The following is a 27,618-nucleotide window of genomic DNA, read 5'->3' as shown; positions in this document are numbered from 1 at the left end:
TGGGTTCAAATCCCAGCTGTGGCACTTAGGAGTGATTTTGGACAAGTCATCAAACCTCTGTTTCCTCGGCTGTAAATGGACGTGACACAAGTATCCCTTAGGGCTGGTGGGAGCATGCATTTAATTAACTCAACGAAGACACTTAGAACAGGGCCTGTAGAAGCTGCCAGTGTCCCGTGAGGGGAGCTGTGTGCAGGGGGCACTCCAGGCGCTCAGCGAGCAGGGGGTCGGGCAGCTGCAGTGAACGGGGTGGGGTGGGGGCAGAGTTGCCGTAGGCCTCCTCGCGGCCTCCAGGTCTGCCGTGACCCCAGAGCCCTCTGAGCGGCAGTATCTTGGGTTGCCTCCCGGCCACCCTCCCTCCCAAAAAGCAGCCAGCCTGGGTTGGATATAGCCTCTCTTTAATGAAAGTCATGGGGACTTTGACACAGTGGGTCAGCTTGACCAGGGAAGTGTGACACGGGAAGCAGGTCAGATGCTGTCCTCCGTTGCCATGGTCCCAAGAAAGGACAGGTGTGCTGGCTGGGGGCTCAGAAGATGTCAGGGACGATATAGTCAGTGTAAACACCATCGATCAGCCCTGCCCCATTGTTGTGGACGAACCAACATGTCACCTCAGCCCCGTGCCGGGGGTCCTTGCTGTAGTCTTTTTGCAAGCCCCTGGGGAGATACAAAAAGCTGGGGTTACCTTTTGGACCCAGCAGGACTGCACCCCCGCCCCCCAAAAGCCCACTCCACCTATGTGACACCTGGAGCCCCGACCAATGATGGGAACGCCAAGGGCAGAGATACCGGAAGAACAGCCCACCTACCTGGTGACTGTCAGCTGGTGGCTCTTCACGACCATTGTGGCATCTGTCTTTGTGGGGTCAGAGCCTGGGTGGGGGTCAGACACTTTATAATCAAAGGGGTGGAAGAATTGTCCTGGAAAGGCACATTGGAAGCAGCAGTTACCACTGGGGGGCCCTCATACTCAGCAGGTGCTCACCAGAGGGTTAGAGAGCTGCCTGAGTGCTTTTTCTGAAGGGCGTGACCATGTCTGATATGTTTTGGCATCAAAAGCCACCTTGCCTTCAACTGCTATAGAGAAGCAGGTATACTGGCAGGTGGTTGTACCTCCTACCTTTTTGGACCAATTCCAAAAGAATCTGGCTGGGGAGAGAGGTCTGAGGGGTAGGTGCCCACAGACAGCAGAGTCTGTAGGAAGCCACAAGGAGAAGCCGTGTGGCCAATCACTCGCCCCTTCCAGGAGGTCTCGGGGACCTGGTCTGTTGGGCCCTTTCTGCTATTCGGATCTCTCTCCCTGTTCGGCCCCCAGGCCCACATAAGCTTTAGTTTCACCTTGTGTTTGATCATAGGCTTTCTGAGGGACAAGACCCTCGCCAGGACAAGCCCTCTTTGGAGCTCTGAGCCTCGATGGCCAAGTTGGAGGAGGGGCCTCCCTGGTGACCAGCTGCCAATCTGACCCATGGCGAGCCCACTGGCTGCCACCGCACACTCCCCCAGCTCTGCCTGCCGGGCAGGTCATACCCAGCAGCCCGTGTGTCCGTGCCGACATCCGGTGACTATCCAGCACATAGAAGCCCAGGAAGTCCTGGTGGACGGAACTCCCCTTCCACACCCGGTGCAGGACGACCTCAAAAGTGCCCCCATCCTCCACAGACACCACCAGGTTCCTCCTCCTGTTGATGGTCACTACCACCCTGCAGGGCCGGGTGGCCATGAGGGCAGGTACAGCTACATGGCACCCTTCTTCATTCAGCTGCCCTCATCCTCCTGAATCCAGTTCTCATGAGCTCCCCTACCCCCTCACTCCCAGATGGAAGGGTATTACCTGCTACAAGTTGCAGGGGGGAGGCCTTACAGTGTGTTAGGCCCTGTGCCAAGCCCTCCATACAAGCGGCATCATTCATTTCTCACTCGTATCCTATGAGGCTCAGAGAGGGTAAGGAACTTGCCCAGGATCACACAACTGGTAAGCAGTAAAGCCAGGACTTGGACTCCAGCCTGTCTAATATCAAAGTCTGTGTTCTTTGACTGCCACTCATCATCTGTGTCCTCCACACTGGACTCTGCCCACTTCTTCCTATAGCTCTGCCACCGAGCATCAGCTCTGGTACTTGGCAGAGTTTGGTGAATGAATGAGTGGAGGAAGGAGTAAGCACAACACGAGGCATGCTCAGACAGGTGCCAAAAGAGAAGCCCAGAGAACTCTGGAGTTCAGCAGAGAAGAGACGAGGTGGGTTTCAGGGAACAGGTGGTCTTTGTGCTGGGCCCAGGAGGTGAGTTGGCTTTGTTTGGTGGTAATGGGGAATGGACTGTGGGGCAAGAGCACCGTGGAAGCCCAGGCATGCAGGCAGCTGGGCAGCAGCACGGGTCAGGAACAGAGGGAAATGGGTGGGTCCACAGGGCCTCACATGTCTCCCCAGCCCACACGGAGGTCACAGGGATGTCATTCACTGACATGGCTCAGGGGACAAGGGCCCGGCAAGCTCAGGCAGCTCAGCTGGCTCTGGGGCTTCATGCCTCATCCCTCCCCACCCCGGCCCTGGCCTCCGCACCCAGGCCCTGGCCCCATCCTGGTTACTTGTGCTGCCGGAGTGAAGCCTGGTCCCTCCAGGAGAACATAGGTCCACCCGAGCCAGGGTTCAGCGTAATGTTCTGAGGAGTCACTTCCAGCTGAAAGCCCGTTGCAGGGTTCGCGATCCCCAGCCGGCCGAAGTACGTGCCCTCTTGCTGCCCAGGGCTGCTGGCCTTGTTGCCAATGAGCTGCCCATTCACTGAGAAGCCTGCAGTAGGGTGAGAGGCCATCCGGGTCAGGGAGGGCCCAGCTCTCGCTAGATGCCTGCCAGCCTGCCTTTGCTCATGCCGTGCCTCCCTCCTGGGAGACACCCACACTCCACCCATGCCACACTGGCTTTGAGGGTCTCACCTCCCAAGGGGTGGCTTTCAGGATTATCGGAGGCCACACAGCACCTCTCCCTGGCCCTCTCCTCCCACCACACTAACTACCTGCTACTTAGCCCTTGCTTCTGGGCCATTGCCACCCCAAGGATAGGACTTGGGTCTGCTCCTTCTCTGTGGCCCTAATCCCTGACACAGGAGCAGGTAACAGAGGCCTCCTATGACCTGAGCAGTCCCAAAGCCCCCTCCTTGTCCTCACTACCCCAACACAGCCTGTCTCATGCTCTGAAATTGTCATCTGAGAATTTGTTCGCCTGTCTGTCTCCCTTCACTAAACTCCACAAGAACAGGGACTTTGACTCAGTCCCTACTGCACCCGTAGGCCATAGGAGGTGCTTAGCAAACCCTTGCAGATGGCCTGACCAGACTGGGAGGGAGGGAGAGAGAGTGGCCCACAGACGGACAGGGAGTCATTCCCACCGCCTGAGCACTGCTGGGGGATGGACTCAGAGGCTCGCTCCATCAGGGAGGCGGGGCAGGATCACTAGGTAACTTGCAGAACGTCGTACAAAATGAAAGTGAGGGGCCCCTTGTTCAAAAAAATGTTAAGAATTTCAAGACAACTAGAGCAGAGTATTAAACTGAGCATGGGCCCTTCCAAGCATAGGGTCCTGTGTGCTTGCATGGGTCACATGTCCATGAAGCAGGTGCTATCTAAGGCCCAGGCAGGTAGATGGGAGAGAAGGAGGCAGGTTGAGCCCAGCCAGGTGACTGGGGCACACAGGCTGTGGGAAGTGGAGGCCATGGCCACTGTCCTGTCCGCGGCTGCACGCTGAGGGCAGAGGAGTGCAGGTCCCACCCTGTCTGGCAGAGGGCGTGATGTCACCCGTACCCGTGTCCGGGTCCTGCACCAGGCTGAGGACCACGCCGGGCTCCTCATTGATATTGAAGCACAGAGTATCCTCCTTCTGGGGCACGTGGATGAGGAAGTGGGGATCAGTGTCCACTGGGGGCATAGCATGGAGTCCGTTAGATTGGGCATCAGGCAGGCAGGCTGGGGCCGGCCAGGAGCAAGGCAGGGGTGTCCCTCAGACCCTCCCCAGGACTCACCTCCAGTCACTTGGTTTGGCAACTGCTGGATGTTGGAACTGGATCGAGTCGGGGAAGGCTGCAAAGCCGACAGCATGAACACTGGCGGGGAGTGAATGGCATTTAGGAGAACGGTACCCTGCTTCCCTGCGGCGGCTGGCTCCTCTGCCCAGGCCCTTCCACCCAGGCGGCAGGCCTGAAGCCACAGAGCAGGAGTGGCTGCCCCTGAGGCCTCCGGGTGTGCTGACCCCCAGTCTGTCTCGTTCCATGGGGACCTGGTGGAGCTGGTGGCACAAGGGGTCGCCAGGCCCGGTCAGGGGGCTGTTCTGAGGGTCCCAGTGACAGGCAGTGAGGAAGCCTCAGGCTGTCTGTCATTTCCTCCTCAGGCAAGTAGGGGCTTTGCTCAGGACTGAACGCACAGCCTGAGGGACAGCAACGTGGGGAGGAGAGAGGTAGAGATGTATGTCGGCAGGATGTGGCCACTTACTCTTTCTGTTTCCCAGCATCTCTGTAGAGGACAATGACAGAGGACAGCATCACCCTCACCACCCCACCTGAGAGGCACACACCTCATTCCCCAAAGGCACTCCGGGCCCAGAGGCCACTCGGGCCTCGGCCGACCCTCCTGCTGCGGTCCCAGCCCTCTCCTGGGCACTCCGCCTCCCCTCCCACCCCGGCCGCCCGGTAGACACAGGCTCACACAGAGGCCCGGAGGGAGGCTGCACAGGGGCTCCCCAGGCACACAGCGGGCAGCAGCTAGCTTGTGGTGAAGGGACGGAGGATGTGGAGCAGGGAGCCCCGTGCCTGGGGGCTGGAGCACGAGCTGCTTGCCCAGCCACTGGATGCCCCTCCTGAAAACCAACTTGATTTAGAAACTCACCCAAGGGCAGAGAATCTGGAAGGGAGAGAAGGGGAAGAGAATTAAAGCCCAGGAGGTTTTTGGCCCTCAGAATCTTCCCTAGACCCACAGCCCGCGCCTTTACAGAGTGTATACCCTCAGGGGGCTTGTCGATGACAGGCTCCAGGCCGTCCTCATCCGCCATGCCCCTGATGGTCATGGAGGTCAGCGGGGTCACAAACTGGTAGGCCAGCGACATCTGCAGGGCCTTGGCCGTCACCTCGGCCTTCTCTTTCCCCTGTAACTTCATCCTGAGAGACACAGCACCTGCTCCAAGCCCCGCAGCCTGGACAACAGCAGACTCGCACTCCCTGGCCGTTTTTTGCTCATTTGTTCACTCACTCACTCATTCAGCAAACATGTGTGGGGCACCTGCAGTGCCCCTGTCCCGTGGTTGCCTTCCAGGACCTCATGATCTAAAGCCCTCGAATGGGGAAAACCTGGAGATGTAGCAGGGCTGAGGGATGTGCCTCAGAAAGACACAGAGAATTAAACCGCTGTGAGATTCTGGGCAAGTGGTCTAGCTTCTCTGTGCCTCAGCGTGCTCACCTTTGAAATGGGGATACCGAGGGAACGGCCCTGTGGGTTGTGGGGATGAACCGAGGGTGTCTGGATACAGCGGTCCCACGGAAAGGGCAGCCTCCCCCTGCCCGGCTGCTTGGCAGGGGCAAACCGTGGCCCACCCACACTGTTGACTAACTGGTTGATATTAAACCAGTGAGCAAAGCCAAAGGCCATGAATCTGACCTGCTCCCAACCTCGAAGGCCCAGATGCACCCCTTCTCCGTTCACCTCCTTGGTCCAGAGGCCCTGGTGTCCACCCCCGCCGCACGGGTCCTACCGCTTGGCCAGCAGCTCCTGGATGGTGAGGTAGGCCCAGAGGCGTTCCACGTGGTTCTCCAGCATGTGGCCCCGCTCCTGGAGCAGTTTCTTCATCTCCTCCTCATCCACCAGGCAGGTCGCCTTGAATTCTTGACCCTCCTGGGGGTCGCGATGGGGAGAGGGGCCGAGCACCATGAGGAGCACAACCACCGGCCGGCACTCCAGGCTCCCAGGGGCCCCACTGTGCCTGGTCTCTGGGTTCTGTCCACCGCACCGCCCTTCCCCGAGCCTGCTCTCTTCACCCTCACTCAGCCCTTCATCCCACAAACGCTTGCTGAGCACTCTCAGTGGGACAAACTGGCCTCGGCTCTGGGGATCCCAGGGATGGGAAGAGCAGGCCCTGCCCCGCTGAAGTTACTCTCTCCCGGGGCTGCCATCAAGCAGCCAGCTGTTTCCACCATGTTCCACTCCTCCAAAGGCCCACCATGTCCCTGCACACAAATGCTGCTCTCTCCCAAGCCTCGGGAGCTGGGACTCGCCTGCTGAGGGTGTCCCATGCACCGGGCACTGCGCAACATAGTGCAGAGAGTCTTTCATTCGCTCTGCACAACTCCCCAGTGCAATACTACCCTGTGCTACAGAGAGGGAAACTGAGGCCCGGAGAGCTGGACCTATTAGCTCAAGGTCACCCAGCTGGTCAGGGTGGAGCCAGGGTCCAGCTCAGCTTTCTTTACTCAAAGTCCCGGTTTTGAACCCTTGACCACACAGCGAGGTGTGACTCCACACCCTGTGGTCAGGGTCCGGGTCTCACATGCCTGTGACCCCAGCGGTGTGCACACGCACACACACGCTGCACGGGGCACAAAGCTGGGTGCACATGAAGTGTTCAGGAAAAGGTTGTCAGGTGACAAAGAAGAGGCTGGTCTCTTACTCTCTCATGCCTTGGGGGGGAATGATGTAAGGAGTAGCAGGTGATCCATTTTTGGTCAAGGGACCACAACTAATCAAGGCCACCTTGGTCCCATTCCAGCCCATCGCCAGGATGCCTGCATGCGGGAATGTTCAGGCCTGGGGGGGAGGGGGTGGCACGGTGCACGGGTGGGGACACTTCCCTGACAAAAGAGAGGCCTGGGGCAAGGGGAACGGGGTGGAGAACAGGTGTGGTTTCGGAGCCTCTGGGTGCTGCCTGAACTTTCCCGCCTCCGCAGCCCACTGTTTACCCCACGGGCCAACACGTCAGCCTTGAAACTGCCCAGTTTGTGGTCCGCGATGCGCCCCGCCACCATGATCTCCGAGCCTTCGTAGTACTGTTTATGGCGGTGCTGGGTCAGGGCTGAGACGGTGTCCTGGGGGTAGAGCAGCTCCACGTCCACCAGGAGGGGGCTGGCTACCTGGTCATAGAAACCCTGTAGGCGGAGTCGGGGCACAACCTCAGAGCTGATGGGTCCCCCTGGGCACCCACTGGGGAGACCTGCTCACAAAGTGGGGTGTTGGGATCCCCACTCTGCAGATAGAATTGCAGGCTCATAGGCGTTAAGGAACTGGTTTGAGATCACACAGCTGATTCAAACCGCACTCAAGAGCTTTATCTGCTCCTCTGGGTGGATGGGCAAAAGGCTGCCAAGGCCGGGCTCCCTACAGCCTGCCTTTGGCAGTGCGTTGTGGGGCAAAGGGGGTGGGGGGAGACCTGCAGCTGCTGGGTGGCGTCATGGTCCTCATAAATTCTCTGGGCCCGTCCGTTGTTCTCCATGGACATGATCTCCAGGAAGTTCAAGTCCACATTGTGGCCAAAGCCCAAGTTGTAGAGCGGGAACCTGCCCCGGATGGCGTTGTGGACGTTCTTGAGGATTTGGGCACGGTCTGTCACCCCTGCAGCCACACACCCAGGCAGGGCCAGGATACCGAATCACAGGCATGTAGGGCACAAGGGGCCTTTGGGGCACACTCCCTGGGGGCCAGGCCTCCTGTCTCAGACCCCCGCCTATCTCCTGTCCCCACCAGCATCTTGAGGCAACATCTCCTGCTGGCTCAGCGGGCGACTACAAAAGCTCTTAACGGCCCCTCGAAAACTTGCCCATCTATATGGATCCATCATGAGCAGATGGGATTCTGCTCTAAACCCTCCCATAGGTCATTGCCATGGGGCCTGCGAGGCCCTGCCAACCTTCCCACCCTCGTTCTACCTCGTCTGCACAGGCCTGCTGTTTTCAGGCAGGCCCTGCCATTGTACACACCTTTTTTTTTTTTTTTTTTTTTCTCAAGCTACTCCTGCTGCCAGACATCACTTCCTGCTTTCCTTTTCCTCCTTCCAGCCTGAGCTCATGGGTCACCCCCTCCAGGAGGCCTCCTGGGACCCTGCCTGGGCCAGATGACCCTGATCCTATAGCCTCCTGGCACCCTGTTCTTTCAGGGCCCTCAACAGAGGGACTGTTCCTGGGTCTGCCGCCCCAGTGGACCCGGTTCTCCTTAAGGACAGAGGCGAATTTTGTTCTCTTGGTATCTCTTCTTGGTCCCTAGTCCTATGCTTGGCACACAGTCGGTGCTGAATACCTAGTTCATTAAACTCAACCTGGGAATCCTGCCTATCGTCCTGGGATCTTTGTAACCCTGCGTCATACAGATACTTCCCCAATTGCCCAGCTCAGCATAGAAGTATGCCTTGTAACTCCTGAATTCTGTCTTTAGATCAGACAGGCTTGACTTTGCCCTGAGCCTTTCTGCACCCCCTATAGCATCTCCAGTGGCTGGATTTCCAAGCACAGCTCGAATGCCTTCCGTAACAAAAAGATCACCAGCTCCCAGCCCAGGCCTTGAGGTGCTTACCTTCTGTGGGCTCGCCGTCCGTCAGCATGATGAGAACGGAGGCATGGTTGCTGAGTTCGGGGAGGCTCCCGTGAGCTTGGTTCAAGATCTCGATTCCCCGGAGCAAACCTCCATTCAGGTTTGTGGCTGCAAAGGAAGGAAAGTAGGCCAGTGTATGCCCTCATTCCAAGAGGGCAGAGGCGATGCCAGAGTGACTCGAGACCCCTGCCCTTACCCCCAGCCAGGAAGAAACGCCGCACGAAGTCTTGAGCTGCTCGAAGATTGGCGGGGGATGCCTTCACCAGCGAGTCCCTCCATGATTGCACTTCAGACCCAAAGAGGACCAGGTCGAAATAGTCCCCTGGCCGCATGTCCCCCAGGATTTTAAGGAGCGCCTCCTTGGTCTGTAATGACAGGGCAGTCGGTGGAGGGACATGGTCCCAGGAGAGTGTCTCCTGTCGGCTCCGGATACGCATTTGAGAGATCCACAGGGCAGAGGCACACAGTGGACAAGCAGGAGGGCATGGACAAGACAGACAGGTGGTGGCAGGAAAGGAGTGTCCTGTGGAGCCCCGGGGGTGGAGGGGGGGACAGAGAAGGCAAGGGGAGCCCGCGGGGGGAGAAGAAATGACCAGGAGCCCGAGCAGGGCAGAATCAAGAAAGACTGTCTAAAACTCGGCTGGTGGAGCCGTGGCTCTCAGAGCATCGTGGGCAGTGGGCTGTCCCCGCTGCCAGACGCCCCCCCCCGGGGACCGCCATGATTGCCCCTGGCGCGTTCCATGTAACCCCCCCCATGGCTAGACCCACGACCCCGTGAGCATCCCACTGTGCTACTGAGGAGAAGGGGATCCACCTGCCGCGGTGATACTGTGAGAACGGGGCTGATGCCAGAGCCCCCGACTGCTGGGGTTTCCTGCCTCTGACCAGGAGCAGAAATCCCAAACCCAGACTCTGGCGACAGCACCAGCATGGGGTGGGGGCTGGGGCTGGAGAAGCTCCTTCTGGGGGACCTGTTTAAAGCAGCAGTTCACCTGTTTCACTTTCTGGCCTTCCATGGAGGTGCTAATGTCAATCACAAACACCACGTTCTTATTCAGGTTCGTCAGGTTTTGGGGAGCAAAGAAGTGGGCAAAGTGGTTATTGGCAACCTGAAACACAAGGGAACAAGTGAGGCCCTTGTCACAAGCAGCCCTGCCTGGGCCTCTGGGTCTGGGGCTGGAAGCTTCGGGCTCACCAGGAGTTCACAGAGTTGGTCTCGATTGACATCGTAGGTCACCTTGAAGTCCCCATTCAGCAAGGAGGTGGAGCACGTGGGGCAGGATTGCTGCTGACCCACAGTAGGGCGGAAGAGCACGCGACCCTGGAAAGGGGGAGGGTGTGAGGCATTACTGGCTTGTGTGGCTGCGATCGGGGTGCCCACAAAGACAACAGAAGGGGTGTGTGTGTGTGTGTGTGTTGTAAGGGCATGGGAATGAGTCAGGCAGGCCCTTCACCCCGCTGCTGAGAGCACACACCTATAAGGTGGTAGGAGAGAAGACCTGTTTCTTCGCGTATATGCTTCTGAAACATTGGGCTTTTCTACAACAAGTGTTGCCACTTTGGGTACAAAATAATAGTGGTATGAGAACAAGAGACATCAGTCAACTCAAACTGTGGAGGAAAGAAGCAAGGCTACAACACTGTGCTGGAAAAAAAAAAGCCCCCCCCCCCTTCGCCCCCCGCCACTGGTAGACAAAGAACAGAGGCTGGGAGGAAGGACCCAGGGTGGAAGCTGGAAGCTAAGTTCTGGTTCGACTTGGCGTTGGTGCTCAGGGAATTAGGGATGGGTTTTACTCAATACTTTTCTAGACTTGTTACTTTCTGCTTTTTCCTTAAATACTTTTTAATTTTTACTTTTCACTTATTTATTATAAAAGTAAGATATACTCATCAAAACCCCCTCCAAAACTTGGAAAGGATGGTTAGGAAGACACAGACCCACCCCTTGGTCCCCTACTAAAAGCAAGCATGTTTGCTAATACTCTGGGTATCCTACTTTGTTTAAAAAAGAACCCCTCCAAAACTGTAAGAAACATTTCCTTTACGTGAATTATGATGGAGTCACTACCAAAGGGAAGTGGGAACTAAAGCGTTTGTTCCTGGCTCCAGTTGAGAGCAAACTAGGAAGCAGGGCACTGGCTGGGTATTACCCACTCATATGCCACACTCCACCAGGACCAGGGGAAGGGGCAAGCAGGGGACTTCAGGAGTTCCTGCAAGTGGGAGGTGCGTGGCAAGTGGTAAGTGGCGAGGTAGACCAAAGCCTTCCCAAACTGAGTTCTGTTTCCTAGAGCCCCGGAGCTTGTGATCCTAACTGCAACAGCGTCTGAGATTTCTTCATGTGCCCTTTATTTCCCTGAATGCTTTCCCATGGGTGTGACACAGCGAAGAGGAAACTGAGGCTCACGCAAGTCAGCAGCTCACCCCAAACCCTGCAAACCAGCGTGGGCACTTCCCCAGCCTCGGCATGCAGGCTTTTGCTAGGTTGTTCTGAGAACCAGGGGTACCGAGTTCCCTGGGATACCTACCACAAAATGCCTACGTCCCTCACTAGGGCAGCCTGCAGCCCTTGCCTGGTTCCCAGGCCAAACCTGAACACTCCATGAGGGGTTGAGCCAGGCTGAGAAGTCCCAAAGGCCTGCCACCACTCCAGCCATCCCACACACCTGTTTCCCCGAGAAGGACTTCTTGATGAGTTGGCTTTCCAGTTCCTTGGGGAGGAAGGAGGCCTGGGCATCCAGCTTGCTGATCCCCTGAGGCTCAAAGATGTCCACGTCGATCTGCATCATTGAAGCCCCCGGGCTCCCATTGAGGCCACCATCAAGACTCAGCCAAGAGCCAACTTATGTCCTGGCCACCCACTGTGTGCAGTACCCACCCAGCCATCAGCACAGGGCCTGGCATGTTGTAGGCACTCCAAAAACATAGGCCAAATGAAGGTGTGCAAGCCTGGGCCCCTCAATTTGGCCACCATTGGAGTGCCAGTGACAATCACAGCCCCTTAGGCTGCCCAGGCTTTCTGGTCTACCAACTACCAGGGCATTCAATATCTCTCGTGATCCTTGTGGCAGCTCTGGGACATGCAAGCAGCCCCATTTAACAGATGAGCAAGCCAAGGCTCAGAGAGGAGGGGGAGGCTGGTAGCTCCCTGCCCACAAAGAGCCCACTAGAGCCCAAGGAGTCCGTCCCCTTCCCGTGTGCTCAGGCCTGGGACGCCACCTGGTGTGCCCGGAGCCAGGGCTCAGAGCCACAGTGAGAGCGAGGCAGGAGCCCTGCTCCCAAGATGGCTCCCCTGCAAACAGTCACCTGCAATCTACCTCAAAATGATGCACCAGCTGCTTGGGCTTAACTTTGATGACAATGTCGTACTGCTTGAGTTTTCGCTTCAGCACCTCCTCGTAGGTCAGTCGGAACGTGGCCTTGCTCCGGGGCCCGATGGTGAGGTGGATGGTGAATTGTTCCATTGTTCTCCCCGAGGCCCTGGACATACCACCATTGGCCACAACAGAACAGACAAATGGTGAGTGACATGTGGGTCCTTGTCACCTAAAGCATGGCCCTCAGAATCAATTTCTCTTACATTCATGCTACTCCCGGGTTTCCTGGCCCTTCACCCTTGTCTTAATTGGCTGGTCAGGGTCAAGTTCAGGGCCCAAGGACAGGGGCCCCTTCTCCCAGAGGCTGGTCTGAGAGGTAGGCAGGTCAGCACCAGCCCTGTCCAGTGCACCTGTACTAGCATTTGGGTTCAGGCAGCTTTCTCACTTCCCATCAGCCTGGGGCTGTTCCCCAGCCAAGGCTACCTTGCCGCCCTCAGGTCTGTCCTGGCTGGGGATGGCAGCACCAGAGACGGGGGCGGCAGGGCCCAGAACTCACCTGACAAGGCCAGCATTCTCTCCAGAGATGGCAGCTTTCCGGTACTGCTTCCACGCGGACACTTTGTCCTTTATGTCCCCGATGAATGCGTTTCCATCTGCTGTGCTACAGGGAGGAAGAAGCCCTCAGTGGAAGTGCCCCTGCCCCTGACCACTAAGGTCCTTCATACCGGAGGTCCTCCCAGCCCAGACCCGGAGAAGGCCTGGTCCTGGTGAATGCTCATGGGTGGCACCTCCTTCCACCTCCCACTGCCCACAGAGTTGTTCAGGGTTCCCACGGCAGTGAGGGGGGCAGCCACGGCCACAGAATCCAACAAGAGATCTCGGGTGCGGGTCTTTGCTCCTTGGGCCCTCTGCTGAAAACATACTGTCAGAGGCCCCACTTCACTCTCCAAGATGGGAGCCCAGAAGAGACCCAAGCGGCTTGACCATCCCCCCCGTGCTGGTGCTGGCCTATGGCCCTTTTGGAAAGAAGGAGATGGTCTGCACTGTCCAGCCACCCGGAGCCATGGCTTGGGGCTGGGTCTGATGAATGGACAGCTCTGGGTGTGGGAGTCAGGCAGGCACGCACATGGCAAAGTCACTGATGAAGGCCGTCTTGGGGATTTCCACATCGAAGGCCACTTCCTTGGCTTCATTGGCACTGTTGACCACTTGGCTGGTGATGACATAGTGGGCAAAGCGAGAGGTGACTTTGCAGTTGACTTTCAAACTCCGGATGGTCACACCGTCGACGGCCTAGAGTGAGATGTGAGGGGGCTATGGCTGGGAGGGGGGCGGGGGGCCTCTGAACCAGTGAGAGACCCCTGTGTTGTGTTGGGGCTCAGCACCCAGCTCAGAGGCCAGGTGCCCAAAGAACAGACCAGCCCTTCTGGGAAGACCCACTCTAGCCTTTCTGTTGGAGACAGCACCGTGGGGTGTGCAAACCCCCATTTCTGGGAAACAGAGTCCCTCTGCCTAGGGCACTGATAGAAGGACACCCCCTGAAGCATGGGGGAAAACAGGCTGTAATGCTGCCCCACCACAGACCCCTTTGCAGAGACTCTCACTCACTGTGTCCACAGTCTGTCGCTTCTGTAAAACAAAATAGGGACAAGTGTGAGTGGGAATGTGCAGGGGACCATAGCTTATCTGCTAAGCGGTGGGAGTGGGACACAGTCTGTGTCCTCTACCCCTCAGCCTCACCTCCCCCTCGCTGCTTGGACATCACCTCTCCAGTCAGTGGTGGTCAAGGTGGGTGGGGGTGGCCCCGGGCTCTGGGGTGAGGGTCTTGTGTCCCTCCTGGGCCCATTCTGGCCCAGTTGCCTGTTTCTGGCCTGAGGGTTTACCCACATACCTTGCTGACTTTGGGCCTGCCTGTGGGTGAACCCTGAGTGGGCATGGCCTGCAGGACGAGGAGGGAGGCCAGGTACGCGCACAGTAGCGCCCGCAGCCCCATGGTGCCGTCCATGGTCTCAAGGCTCCAGCTGCCTCGTCACTTTGCTCAGACCGTTAATCAATAAAGTGCTAGATAAACATGGATTAAACATTAGACAAGGTGAAGGCAAATATTAAAATTGGGGGGATCAAAATTTAGCAGTGAAATCTTTCTCCTTGGGGGGATTCCCAGCTGTGTAAACTCCTGACCAGACTCGGACAGAGCCCCTTTGTGCGGAGCCACACTCAGCTGACATGAAGGGTGAAGACCGCAATGGCTCATCTAATCCTGGGTCTGGCACAGGCAACACCAGGAATATGGTGTCATGCGTCAAGAAGCCAAGTGGACTTCTGAAGTTCGTTAGATGTTACTTTCAAAATTCTTTAAGTATCAGCAAACTTTTCACAGTTACGGTCTGGCTGGGGTGGCAGATAGAACAGCTCACCCAGTGTCTGCCCATGCCCATGTCTCTAGCCGCGCCAACCCTAGTGGTGGTTCTGCCAGGGGCCGTCTGGCCAGTCCTGGGGATGCATAATGGGCGACCTGTGCTTCAGGACAGTTGCTTCATCCCTCTGGACCTTCGCATCCAGATTTGGAAAGAACAGAAGTAAGCCTCATCGCTCCTCCACCTGGGCAGGGATACTTGGCAGGTAAAGAGGAGGCAAAGATGAATACTCTGTTTTCATAATGGAGGGCTGAGTGCATACCACGCATCGATCTAAGCCCTTTGCTGTCTCCTTTTATCCTCATGGTGTCCCTGGGACATTGGTCCCACAGCAGACAACAGGTCTTCAAACCCAGATCTTTCAGACGCCAAAGCCCAAGCCTATCAGGTACTGAAAGAAATGCCCTTCGCATTGTTAGGAAGAAAGGAGACGCAGAGTTCAAAACCCCAGGGACCACTTTTGGACCTTCAATTTCTTAATTTTTCTGCCCAAACTCTCCCTGTCTCCCACAAGTCACAGCACACAGGGCAGACATGGCCCTGGTCAATCCATGCCGTGGCCCTGGGTGGGATGTGCTGGCTGCTGTGACACTGATGGGGTGAGGGGGCCCAGAGGCCACTTTGATCTCTGTTTGCTTGTCTCGGACTTTGTCTCTCAGAACAGCTTCTTGGAAAAAGTTTATCATATCCAGGCCAGAATGACCTTCTGGTCTGTTTTCTGGCCTTTGTGGAAAATGAGATGGGTCAACATGAAATTGCATTTGAGGTTCTGTTGATTTCCTGCACGAGTATCAACCTAGCCCTTGGTGGATTAGGCATGGTGCCAGGCTCCAGGACACAATGATGACCTCAAATACCTTGCTGTGTTCAGTGAGCTGATGCATTGGGAAAAAGAGCCAGAGGACTCAAAAGAAGCCCAGTGAGTGTCAGGAGTGTCAGAAGCTAAAGAGGAGCACAAAGGAGCTATAGTAATCTGAGAGAGGCAGAGTTCACTCCCATAGGGCTTAGGGGAAGCCCCCTGGAGGAGGTGCCTGGGAAACAGAGCAGCCCTTGGGCTGGGGGAGGAGGAAGGACAGGGAGAGAAAGTTGGTGGGTAGGTGTGAAGCATGCTTGGGGAAGGTGCAATTGTCTGTGTCATGGAAGCAGGACCTGATGAAGAGGGTGGTGAAGGAGGCTCGGAAGTAGTTTGAGACCAGCCTGGCACAGAGGTCTGAAAGGGTCCCATCTTTTAGGTGGAAAACACTAAAGATCTTTTGAACAGGGATGTGGTAAGATTGAGACTGGACTATTGGGAGATGGCCAGCACCAAGCTTGGTCCATAGAAGTTTCGAGAACTACATTTGTCTGGCTTGTGGGGAGGCGAGAGGGTATGGGGAGAGCGAATAGTGACTAGTGCCTGGCCGTCTTCTTAACATCTTCTGTGTCCTACCTCATATACTGCTCACAGCTAACCGCCAAGAGATGGGTACTGTTACTGCTCCCATGTTACAGATGAAGAGGAGAGGTGACTCGCCCAGTCACCACTGAGCCCAAGCCACCCTCATCTCTCACCTCACATGGCTGCTCCCCTCACTTCCACTCTACTCCTTCAGTGTACTCTCTGGCAGTAGCCAGAGCCATCATTTAAAAATGTTGATCTGCTTGAGACCTTTCCCTATCTTACACATTTCCAGGTCCTGAGTGGTCTGCCCCTGCTGACCCCTCCATCTCACCCAGCCATGCAACCTCCCCCCCCCGGGTCTCTCAGCTTCAACCATACAGACTTTTTTTCCAATCTGTGTAGGCAGATGCTTTTTCACTCATCCATTCATCAGCCCCACTTCATCCTCCATTCACACCTGCTGTGTGCCGCCAGCCCCATGTCAACTCCTGGGGTTGGGGTCTTGAAGTAGACAGGGCTGGCCCAGTGCTGAGTTCACAGACAGAACTGCGGAGGTGAAGTCACAAAATAAGTCCATTGAGCCTTAGCATATGGTGCTCCCTTTGCCTGAAAAAATTTTCCTTCAAACTTCAGTTCAAGGAATGATTGCTTAGGACAACTTCTCCTGGATGCCCAGGCTGGGCCTGGTGACCTTTCAGCATGACACTGACCTTAGGTGGCAATGATAACATATTAGCACGCTTCATTGATTAATGATCACTTCTCTCTTCAACTGTAAGCCCTACAGGGGCAGGACTTTGTCTGTCTTATTCACTTTGCTCCTCCAGGGCAGGGCACTAGCCTTGCATCATGCATGCCCATACTAAATGTCTGCAGAGTGAATGATAGTTTTGAAGAAGAGAAAGTTGGAGGGGGTAAAAAGCGGAGAGCAGATTCCCTCAAACCTGAGGGAATCATGAGAAGTCAAAAGAACAGGAGTGCACAGGAGGAGCAGGAGAACCAGAAAAGTTCTAGAAACCAAGAAAGGAGAGGACTCACAAGAGGGGCAGAGGCTACTGAGGGTAAAGGGGATGGATGAAGACTAAGAAAGGCATCTAGGGAATCTGAGTCATTTTCCAGGAAGCTTTCTTGAGGGCATGTGGGGCCAAGTAAATACAGGGGTTTTAGGAGTGAGCGAGCCATAAGCCTTCTAGAATGTTGTTTCGAGTGTTGACCAATGAAAGACAAAATTGCAAGCTGCAAAATAAAATATGTGCATTTATTTGGGTTCTTAGGGATTGCAATCCGGGAGACACAGATTCCACCAAAATTAAAAAACAAAAAACAAAAAACAACCCAACTCTGGAGAGGCAAATTTCAGAGTTTTTAAAGAAGAAAGAGGGCACTTACACAAGTTGTTTTGAACAAAATGTGGTTGTTCCTGGTATAGCGTTAGTTACACTAATCTATATGTGATTGATTGCCAGGGCTAGTGTTAGGCAGAAAGTCCATTTATGTCTGTTTTACCATGTAGCAGATGCCTTGGCTTTTAACTGAATTCAGCAAAAATTCTGAAAATTTGAGACAGAAGACATACATAAACTCCATTTCCTCAACGTCCTCAATGTCCTCCTGGCTCCATTTTAAAGAACCTTGTTGGCAATGCTGACTCCAATTTACTCTCTCTGTTAGCATGAGTTTTTTAACTTCCCAGAGACTCAATTTCCTTAACTGTAAAATGAGGATGATAATAGTACCAGCTTCACAGGGTTGATGTAAGTACTAAAGATGCTAATGTACTTGTCTCTAAGAGGGGAATGGGGATTAACCAGAAAAAGCATGAATTAACTTTCTGGGGGCAATAGTATTAAAAAAAGAAACAACAAGCCCTAGATGGAGTCACCAACCCCCAGTAGAAAACCAAGACTTAATTATAGTTTCAACCAAACCCAAGAATGTGACCTTCTAACAGTCAATCTGAAATTTCCTGATCGGCACTAGTGAGACATCTGTACAATTAAAAACGCTGCCATTCTCTTCCCCACAAAAAAGAAGATACGTTGGCCTGAAACTTTCAGTAATAGCTGAAAGTTATTTCCTCTCTTTTTTTTTTCCCAGTAATAATTTCCTTGCCTTGCCTTTCTTCCAGTAAAAACTTTCCATTTTGAACAACTCCTTAGAGTATCCCTCTACTTGCTAGACAGGATGCTGCCTGATTCATGAATCACTTAATAAAGTCAATTAGATCTTCAAATTTACTTGGTTGAATTTCTGTTAACATTTCCCATTCTCAACAGGGGTGATATTGCCCCCAACTGGGCAAAAACTGGTTCTTGGAGGTAGACAAATCTTACATTTCAAAGGGATGGATTTCAGGTCCTTGAGAAAGGCGCTCCTGGATCTTAGGAGATACACACATATCTAATAGAGACACAGGAAGGATTTACAATTGTGAGGTCTTTTAGGTAAATGCTCTAGGAAAGGGAAAGGAAATGTCGGTGGGATCAAATAATAAACTCTTTGGCAGCTTTGAGCTTTCACACACGGATCTTTTAAGGAGGGGCCTCCTACGGACACTACCTTAAGCTGTTAAAAACCATGCTAGAATTTGGTCAAGTCACAGTGCTAGGGGGTTGGATAGTTATGAGAGTACTTTGCATTTCTTAATGCACAAGCTGAAGCTTCTAGGGGTGAAGTGTACTGATATCTTCCGTTGCTTTTGAAATGCATAAAAAATAAGATGGATTGCTAGATGCATACATTAACCATTGTGTGATTAAGCAAATACAACAAATGTTACTTGTAGAATCTAGTCTGTAATCCCTCGATTAGAATGGGAGCCTCAGGAAGAGAGGTACTCTGTCAGTCTGGCACATGGTAGGCGGTTAATAAAATTATTTGTAAAACGAATGGCGAATATTTTCCCAAAGCGCTTAAATCAAGTACATGTTCAATATGTGGGAGCTTCTATTAGTTTATTGTTCTCGGCAACCCGGAAGTTCTCGGCGGTGGAACTGAAGCAGAAAGCGCGCGCGCCAGGACCAGCGGAGTCCCTCTGGCCGCCCTGAGCCTGGGCTCTATGGCGGGTCCTCCTGGATGGCGGAACCGCTCTGGCCGCCTGGCGCTTCGGCTCTGTGGTGGGTGCTTCCGGGCCGCGGGAGCATGCGCGGGGCTACGCTGGCCGGGATCGCTATGGCAGCGGCGTCGCTGGGCCCAGCCTCCGAGCTCGCGTAGGGGCCCGACAGTCTCAGCAGCCGCCAGCACCGCGGCCTCTTGGGCATGAGCGGGGTCTCCTGTCGCGGCCCGCGACCCTGGCCGCCGCTGCCGCCGCATCGCAGCTTTGGGCCGGCGCCGGGAACATGCCTCTGGCCGCCTACTGCTACCTGCGGGTCGTGGGCAGGGGCAGCTACGGGGAGGTGACGCTCGTGAGGCACCGTCGGGACGGCAGGCAGGTCGGCGGGGTTGGGGCCCGGCAGGGGGTGGAGGGCAGGCAGCTATATGCCGAGGCCGCAGTCCAAAGGCTAGGCTCCGGGTGGTCTGAAGGGGACTCACCTCGGATGTCACTTCTTCAGGGAAACCGTCCCATACCACCAAGAGTAGGCCAGGCCTTACTGTAAGATGCGCCCCACACTCCCTGTAGTTCTCCTTGATAGTATTAATTGTTGTGCTTGATCTACACACCTTCTCCACTCTTGACAATTCCGTGAGATCATTCATTCCCACAATCTAACACAGCGCCTGGCAGGTATTACTCTTTGAATGAGGGTTCCCATACATCTGACCTGGAGACTGTTGGACTCACTTAAAATTCATCACCTTCCCGCCAAACCTTTCATGGTCCCCATTTCAGTGAGTAGGACCACACACCGTCCACTTGCCCCAGCTGGACATATCCAGGTGTCATTCTTGATACACACCACTGCCCCCATTCATTTGTCCACTAAGCCAGCAGGCCTCTTCTCTATCTCCACTGGTACCGCCCCAATCCAGGACATCATAATCTTTAGCTGAGCTGTGGCCATGGCTTCCGCTGATCCTCGCTCTTCAATCCATCACTTTCATTGCCATCTCAGTGATCCTTCTAAAACTTACAGCTAATGTTGTCACTCCTTTCTTTAGAGCACTTTATCCCATGACCCTCAGGATGATGAGCCAGTTCTCTAAGATGGTTTATAAGTAGGGTGACCATATAACGTATCATACAAACTGGGACAATTTCGAGACTGGAAGGAGGCGCTATTAATAATTACACCAAGACAGTGGCAGTGCCCCAGGCAAGCTGAAAAGTCCTTCCCAAGTATAAGGCTCTCTAGCCTATTCTGCTTGGTGTCAAGTGCTGGTAGCTCTGCCTGGAACACAAACTCAGGTATAAGAGATTTATTCAGTAGCAGTAGGGGGAATGGGGTGGGTGTGTCATTGGATTTTTTGAGTGGAGAATGGGGTATTGATGGGAATAATAGCCCCTCACATTTGAGCAGTAGGTTACACTTTACAAAGCACATTTATATATATCCTTGTTGATTAATGAACTGTATGGACTGATAATTGGTTGTGGGCAATGTATCAGGGCAAGGTGTCAGGGGATATTGACTTTCTTTTTAGGGGGGAGTAATTTTTAATGTTGAGAATCAGTGATTTTTAACTTTATTAGGCCATGGATCCCTTTGAGTATCCAATGTGATCTATGAATCCATTCTATCTGCAGATGTATTTTTTTTTTTCAAGATTTTATTTATTTATTTGACAGAGAGAGTGAGAGACTGCGAGAGAGGGAACACAAGCAGGGGGAGTGGGAGAGGGAGAAGGAGGGTTCCTGCTGAGCAGGGAGCCCGATGCAGGGCTCGATCCCAGGACCTTGGGATCATGACCTGAGCTTAAGGCAGATGCTTAACGACTGAGCCACCCAGGCGCCCATGCAGATGTATTTTCAAGCCTTATATTATATACCTTTGTAAGGGAAACTTAGAGGTTAAGGAATCTTTACTACAGGCTTTATGGTTGATCCAGTTGTATGTTAACATGGACTCATTTTTTAGCCATTAATGAAATTGTAAAATGCAAATGGAAAGTATAATAAATTTTTTGTGACTCTCCAGCCTGTTTTAAGTCTAACCTGTTGAAAATATCAGTAAATTAGAGCAAATCTTTTCCCTAGTTTTGTGCTTTGCGAATAACAAAATTAATAGGTTGTCTGACAGGCTCCTGGAGGTTGGTTTTGAGGACCATTTCAGGAGAACCCTTAAATATTCTGAGCCTATAAAACTGTATGCTTATTTGCACATTGTAAAATCACGTGTTTTCTCCATAGTATGTCATCAAAAAGCTGAACCTCCGAAATGCCTCCAGCCGAGAGCGGCGAGCCGCTGAACAGGAAGCTCAGCTCTTGTCTCAGTTGAAGCACCCTAATATTGTCACCTATAAGGAGTCATGGGAGGGAGGCGATGGTCTGCTGTACATTGTCATGGGCTTCTGCGAAGGAGGTGATCTGTACCGAAAGCTCAAAGAACAGAAGGGGCAGCTTCTGCCTGAGAGTCAGGTGGTGGAATGGTTTGTTCAGATTGCCATGGCTCTGCAGGTACTGTCCAGACACAGCATTCCACTTGCTCCAAGGTGACAGGGGGATAGCAGGTGGATTTTAGGAAAATGCTTCCCCAGATGCTTACATGAAAAAAAAAATGTATTTAAAAAAAAATCCACTTATGAAATAGACTTAGTCCCTTTCACTATAGCATTAGAGTGTTTCTGAATGAACAATGTCTATATTGAAGTAGACATGGATTTCAGTTTGCAGGGGATGCCAGTTCTCTGTTCATTTAATATTCATAGCAAAATCAATTTTAAGGGCCCTGAGTTGAGAAAGCAAAAAATGACCATGTCTGTTATCAGCTGGTCAGCTATGTCATATTGAAAGGTGGTTGGGCTAATTAATATGCTTAAACTATGGGGATATGGGCTTTAACCCTGCTGTGGCAGAGTGAGTGGAAATACAAAACATGTCTGTGTTTGAATATACACATATTCAAATGTGAGACTGTCTATGAAATACCACTCTGGATCTGGACAGATATGTCCAGAATGGATTGACCTTGTGTAAATTTTAGACACTCTGTCTAAATAAAAGTGATCTTGTTATATTTGAAAATATTATTAAGCTGAAGATTTCATGAGTCTGAGGGGAGTGTGCATCTGACCCTGTACAAGTTGTCTGTCCCTTCAGGGGGAGTTTGTAAGGGTATTTTTAACTGGATCCATTTATTGCTAGATGGTAAAATTGTCAAGGTACCAGGGAATAGTTGTGAAGGACAGATACTGGGCAAATTAATGCATGGAACTTAATTTCTTGCTTTGGAAAGTTAGAAATCAGACTTTTTATTTAGAGATGATTAAAACAGTAGTGTTTTGTTATTTAGGTGACTGAAACTCTTTCACTCATGCAATCGTTGATGGTATGTAAGAAGTCAGGAATATGTAAGTAGGTAAGTGTTTTTATATTTAATGAAGTTTTATTTCTCTCCTCAGTATTTACATGAAAAACACATCCTTCACCGAGATCTGAAAACTCAAAATGTTTTCCTAACAAGAACAAACATCATCAAAGTGGGTGACCTAGGAATTGCTCGAGTGTTAGAGAACCACTGTGACATGGCTAGCACCCTCATTGGCACACCCTACTACATGAGCCCTGAATTGTTTTCAAACAAACCTTACAACTATAAGGTAGGATTGAGCTGTGTATGCCAGCTCACCCTGTCCCTAGGACAGTATTCATAACTTCAGAACCCATCAAATAGAAAGTCAGAGGAATGTTCTGAGAATTGGCTTGAGGAAAATGTTTTTTGTTTTTTATTTTTTTCTTTAGATTTATTTATTTATTTGTTTGAGAGAGAGAGAGAGAGCGAGAGCACGAGAGCGAGCACCAGCAGAGGGGAGAGGGAGAAGCAGGCTCCTGCTGAGCAGAGAGCTCAGTGTGGGGCTGGATCCCAGGACTCTGGGATCATGACCTGAGCTGAAGGCAGATGTTACCTGCCTGAGCCACCCAGGTGCCCCGAAAACGTTTTTTTTGCTTTGTTTTGTTCTGTTTTGTTATTCTCAGAGGAAAAATGTCAGTGAGGCATTCTGACATTTGATTATTTACTATTTTTCTTTTCTAGTCTGATGTTTGGGCTCTGGGATGCTGTGTTTATGAAATGGCCACCCTGAAGCATGCTTTCAATGCAAAAGACATGAATTCTTTAGTTTATCGGATTATTGAAGGAAAGGTAAAGACTATTCTGAAACTAATTGTTTTTAGTATTTGAAGCAAGGTTAATTTAATGCAGCTTTGTAAGTAGCTATTGGCAAAAGTGAGTCATCGTTGATGTCAGGGGGATAGATAAGAAGAGTAGGCCCCTTCTGTGGAGAAGGTTGAACTAGAAAGAGAAGGCATTGATCGTTTTTTAATACTAATTTATAAAGGTGGCTTAATGGTTCTGAAGAGTTGGCTTTTTGAAAACCACTGCCTTGTAACCACAGGATATTCAGGTGCCCTGAGATGATATTGGTAGCTTCTCCTGAGCAGCCGTGGTCAAATGAGCCCCATCTAAAATGAGTCCACTCTGGGCAAAGTACCCATTCCATTCCCAACTTGCTCAGTACTTGGTGATTAGAAGACACTTTGCAACAATGTAAAATAATAATGATAATAATAAATAAAAATCAGTCTACTCTTTGAAGGTGTTGCTCCTTTGGTAATCATCACAATTATAAGTAGCCAGCTAAGAACTGCAGAAAGCAATGTGTATAATACACCAGAGTGACCACGCTTATATGTTACTTCCCATGAGGCTAGTTGTCCTCTGCAGTGTTAGGTATCCACACACCATTAAGTTTTATTTATTTATTTATTTTTAAAGATTTTATTTATGTATTTGACAGAGAGAGACAGCGAGAGGGGGAACACAAGCGGGGGGAGTGGGAGAGGGAGAGAAGCAGGCTTCCCGCTGAGCAGGGAGCCTGATGCGGGGCTCAATCCCAGGACCCTGGGATCATGACATGAGCTGAAAGCAGATGCTTAACGACTAAGCCACCCAGGAGCCCCACACACCATTAACTTTTTTCTTGTTTTTTTTTTTAAGATTTTATTTATTTATTTCGGAGAGAAAGAGAATGAGAGATAGAAAGCACGAGAGGGAAGAGGCTCAGAGGGAGAAGCAGACTCCCTGCTGAGCAGGAAGCCCAATGTGGGACTCGATCCCGGGACTCCAGGATCATGACCTGAGCCGAAGGCAGTCGCTTAACCAACTGAGCCACCCAGGCACCCACACCATTAAGTTTTAAAGCTGTAAACCACCTACTGATTTTAATATTATGCCAAGACTCACTTTCTTAATTTCAAAATATTGAAAAACACAAAGTAAAACATACCTGTAATTGCACTACTTAAGACTCAAAACAAGAAAGGAGTGAAATTCCCCTGTTTTTAATCTTTTCTATCCACTGGAGATCACCATTGCTAGGAATTTTGTGCGTAGCCTTCCTAGCATTTTCCTGTCTGCATATATCTCAGTCGGGCTGTATATATGCACATAAACACACAAACACTTTTAAAGAGTAACTGAGATGGAATCAGCTAGTACATATTGGTATACAACTTGCTTTTTTGTCTTAGTATACGAGGGACATCTTTCCAGTTCAGTACCTGTCATATTTTTTAAGAAGCTGCCTAACATTTTATTAGAAGGATGTACCATAAGCTATGCAATGGATAGACATTTAAGTTGTTTCCAGTTGTTTACTACTGCAAGAACAATGTTGCAGTGAATTTCCTGGTATGTAAGTCTTTAGGAACTCATGCTTTTATTTCTGAAGGAGAGTCCTCAGATGGGACTGCTGGTTTGAAAGATAAACTTTTATAGTCTCACAACTTGCTGCTATGACCAGGACACTAGTAAGCTTCCTGTATGCTGGCTCTTTTCTGCTTCTGTGGACAATGACTTTAAAGAAATATTGGGAAACATCTACTCTTTCCTTATACTTTGCTTCACAAGACCAGAGTCATAATTATGATATCATTTCTCTTTGTAGCTGCCACCAATGCCAAAAGATTATAGCCCAGAGCTGGCAGAACTGATAAGAACAATGCTGAGCAAAAGGCCTGAAGAAAGACCCTCTGTGAGGAGCATCCTGAGGCAGCCTTACATAAAGCGCCAAATCTCTCTGTTTTTGGAGGCCACAAAGGCGTAAGATATTCCCTTGCAAATAGGTGGCTAAATAGATGAATAAAAGAAGGTAGCTTCTATAATTCTCATATGTAGAATTTATGGTGAAGTTTTATTTATTTTGAGAGAGAAGGGAGGAGGGGCAGAGGGAGAGGGAGAGAGAATCTTAAGCAGGCTCCACACCCAGTGCAGAGCCCAACGTGGGCTCGATCTCACAACCCTGAGATCATGACCTGAGCTGAAATCAAGAGTCAGATGCTTAACCGACTGAGCCACCCAGGTGCCCCTGTGGTGAGCTTTTTTAAACATGAAGGAAGGGGTGCCTGGGTGGCTCAGTTGGTTAAATGACTGCCTTAGGCTCGGGTCATGCCGGATCGAGTCCCGCATCGGGCTCCCTGCTCAGCGGGGAGTCTGCTCCTCCCTCTGACCCTACCCCCTCTTGTGCTATCTCTCTCACTCTCTCAAATAAATAAAATAAAATCTTTTAAAAAAAAAGGGAAATTGCATGATTAGGACATGTGTTGAGATTTACTTAATTGCTAAAATCAGAAATCTAGAAAACCATTTAGAGAATCACTTTAACATTCCTCAAAGAGTTCCAAGACATATCAAGTACGATTCTTTCAAAAGGATATATGTTTTAGAAACCATATGAAAATGAAATTATCTAAGAAGCCTGTTATATGTACTATGTGAGTCACATTTAAAAATTAAGCACTCAAATTTCTGAGAGTTTCCATAAATTTCCCTCTTCACTCATAATTTCTCAGGAGAAAAATTTCTTTCTTTGACTTACAGGGGTTACCTTCACTAAATAGCTGTTCCAAGATCTAAGAGCTGCACGATCTCTGCCTTGTGACATGTTAGATTTAAGAGTAATACTAGAGAGGCCCCAGGAGATAAAGAAAACCCATCTTTTTATTTACACCGTCTATAATTTGCACCAAGCAGACCTTTGGCCTTCCGAAGCACTGGTCTCATGGTCCTGTTGAAGTCTCCAGAGGATTAGTTAGCTCAGTTGTAGAAATGTCACACTAAAGGGGATAATCCTGTACACTTTTATTCTGCAAGTCCAGGCTGAGCACACCAATCATTCTTAACTCTCAAACTTGGCAAAGCAGTTGTGGTATAATTACAAACATGCGAAACTTGACGATTATGCTGGTTCTTCTGTACATGAGGTAATTTCTCATTGATTTTTTTTTTTAAAGATTTTATTTATTTATTTGACAGAGGGAGACACAGCAAGAGAGGGAACACAAGCAGGGGGAGTAGGAGAGGGAGAAGCAGGCTTCCCGCTGAGCAGGGAGCCTGATGTGGGGCTCGATCCCAGGACCCCGGGATCATGACCTGAGCTGAAGGCAGACACTTAACGACTGAGCCACCCAGGCGCCCCATTTCTCATTGATTTTTTATGGTGGAATAATCTTGTATTTACAGACAAGTTGCAGAGATCGTACAGAGAGTTTCTGTACACCCCTCCCCCAGCTTCTCCTATCATAAACCTCTTACATTACCATGGTACATTTGTCAGAACTAAGAAAACAACATCAGTACCTGACTGTTGACTAAATTCCAGACTTTTTTTTGGCCCTCACCAGTATTTCTACTAATGTCCTTTTTCTCTTCCAGGATCCAATCCAGGATACCATATTACATTTAGTCCTCCTGTCTCCTTAGTCAACCAAGTTTCTCACTTTCTTGGTTTTTCATGACCTTGATTGATTTTGAGGAGTACTAGTCAGGTGTTTTGCAGAATGCCTCCTGGTTTTTAGAAAACTATTTTCTCTAAATGGAGCAGTTTTTATAATACATGTACACATTTCCCAGATATGTAAAAACCTTTCATTTTCACTATGCTGATAATAATTTTTTCTTTTCTTCCTCATAAAGAAAAACCTCCAAAAGTAATATTAAAAATGGCAACTCTAAATCGAAGCCTGTTGCTGCAGTGGTCTCTGGAAATGCTGAATTGAGTCATAAAGTAGTTCCCCTCCAGTCACGCTCTTCTGAGGGCTCCAAGACATATGTAGTGGTATGTATTTTAGAAACTATTAAAACAAGGGGCGCTTGGGTGGCTCAGTCGTTAAGCATCTGCCTTTGGCTCAGGTCATGATCCCAGGGTCCTGGGATCGAGCCCCGCATCAGGCTCCCTGCTCAGTGGGAAGCCTCCTCCCTCTCCCACTCCCCCTGCTTGTGTTCCGTCTCTCGCTGTCTCTCTCTGTCAAATAAATAAATAAAATCTTAAAAAAAAAAGAAAGTATTAAAACGATAGGTTATTTAAGCAGGTTATATAACATGATAACCATTTTATAGTGAACCATTAATTGCATTTAGTGCATTCAGAGCGTTGTGCAACCACCACCTCTATCTAGTTCCAAAACATTCCACGTCACTGCAAAAGGAAACTGCAAACCCATTAAGTAATCATCCTCATGCTCTCCTCCACCCGGCCCCTCGAACCCACCAATGTGTATTCTGTCTCTGTGGATTTGCCTATTCCGAGTATTTCACATAAATGGAATCATAATATGTGACCTTTCGTGTCTGGCTTCTTTCACTGAGCATGATGTTTTTGAGGTAGCATGTATCAGTACTCCATCTATTTTTATGTCTGAGTAATATTCCACTGTACGTACGTACCACAGTTAGCTTATCCATTCATTTGTTGGTGGATATTGAGTTGTTTTCACCTTTTGGCTGTTGGTGTGAAAATTTGGGTACAAGTCTTTGGGTTCCTGTTTTGGGATATATACCTAGGAGTGGAATTGCTGGG

At 50.9% G+C, this 27,618-nt stretch overlaps 2 protein-coding genes across 10 annotated transcripts in view; one reads left to right on the top strand and one right to left on the bottom strand.

Annotated features, from left to right (window-relative positions):
• Positions 1-381: 381 nt before the first annotated feature.
• On the bottom strand, positions 382-13,894 carry ITIH1 (inter-alpha-trypsin inhibitor heavy chain 1). Of its 3 annotated transcripts, none has more exons than XM_073901352.1 (22): positions 13,760-13,894; positions 13,477-13,497; positions 12,995-13,161; positions 12,425-12,529; positions 11,858-12,031; positions 11,218-11,353; positions 9,747-9,872; positions 9,544-9,660; positions 8,748-8,916; positions 8,534-8,659; positions 7,398-7,579; positions 6,931-7,116; positions 5,730-5,869; positions 4,985-5,139; positions 4,871-4,885; positions 4,478-4,498; positions 4,012-4,092; positions 3,794-3,907; positions 2,585-2,786; positions 1,528-1,700; positions 810-921; positions 382-657 (listed from the first exon to the last, which is right to left on the bottom strand). In XM_073901352.1, the coding sequence occupies exons 1-22, from the start codon at positions 13,871-13,873 to the stop codon at positions 528-530; spliced, it is 2,766 nt and encodes a 921-aa protein (XP_073757453.1). In that variant the 5' UTR covers positions 13,874-13,894; the 3' UTR covers positions 382-527. The 3 variants fall into 3 exon arrangements, with proteins under 3 accessions (XP_073757453.1, XP_025740882.1, XP_073757454.1); XM_025885097.2 differs by having other exon boundaries at positions 11,218-11,331; positions 11,869-12,031; XM_073901353.1 differs by lacking the exons at positions 12,995-13,161; positions 13,477-13,497; positions 13,760-13,894 and adding an exon at positions 12,792-12,809.
• A 4,916-nt stretch (positions 13,895-18,810) lies between these two features.
• Positions 18,811-27,618, top strand: part of NEK4 (NIMA related kinase 4) — a 37,960-nt gene continuing 29,152 nt past the window's right edge. For 3 of the 7 annotated variants that reach the window (XM_073901347.1, XM_073901345.1, XM_073901344.1), the window contains exons 1-6: positions 18,812-18,922; positions 20,954-21,220; positions 22,165-22,362; positions 22,797-22,904; positions 24,709-24,863; positions 26,736-26,877. In XM_073901347.1, coding sequence (XP_073757448.1) covers positions 21,107-21,220; positions 22,165-22,362; positions 22,797-22,904; positions 24,709-24,863; positions 26,736-26,877 — 717 coding nt within the window. In that variant the 5' untranslated portion in view covers positions 18,812-18,922; positions 20,954-21,106. Of the gene's footprint in view, positions 19,098-20,953; positions 21,221-22,164; positions 22,363-22,796; positions 22,905-24,708; positions 24,864-26,735; positions 26,878-27,618 lie in introns of all 7 variants that reach the window. The other 4 variants (XM_025885132.2, XM_025885131.2, XM_073901346.1 and 1 more) reach the window with 3 other exon arrangements.

This window comes from Callorhinus ursinus, unplaced genomic scaffold (assembly GCF_003265705.2).
Source record: "Callorhinus ursinus isolate GAN/ISIS: 27379988/994484 unplaced genomic scaffold, GSC_fseal_2.0 scaffold15, whole genome shotgun sequence".
Lineage (NCBI taxonomy): Eukaryota > Metazoa > Chordata > Mammalia > Carnivora > Otariidae > Callorhinus > Callorhinus ursinus.
Note: the sequence above shows the minus strand (reverse complement) of the source record. Positions and strands in the feature narration are given on the sequence as shown.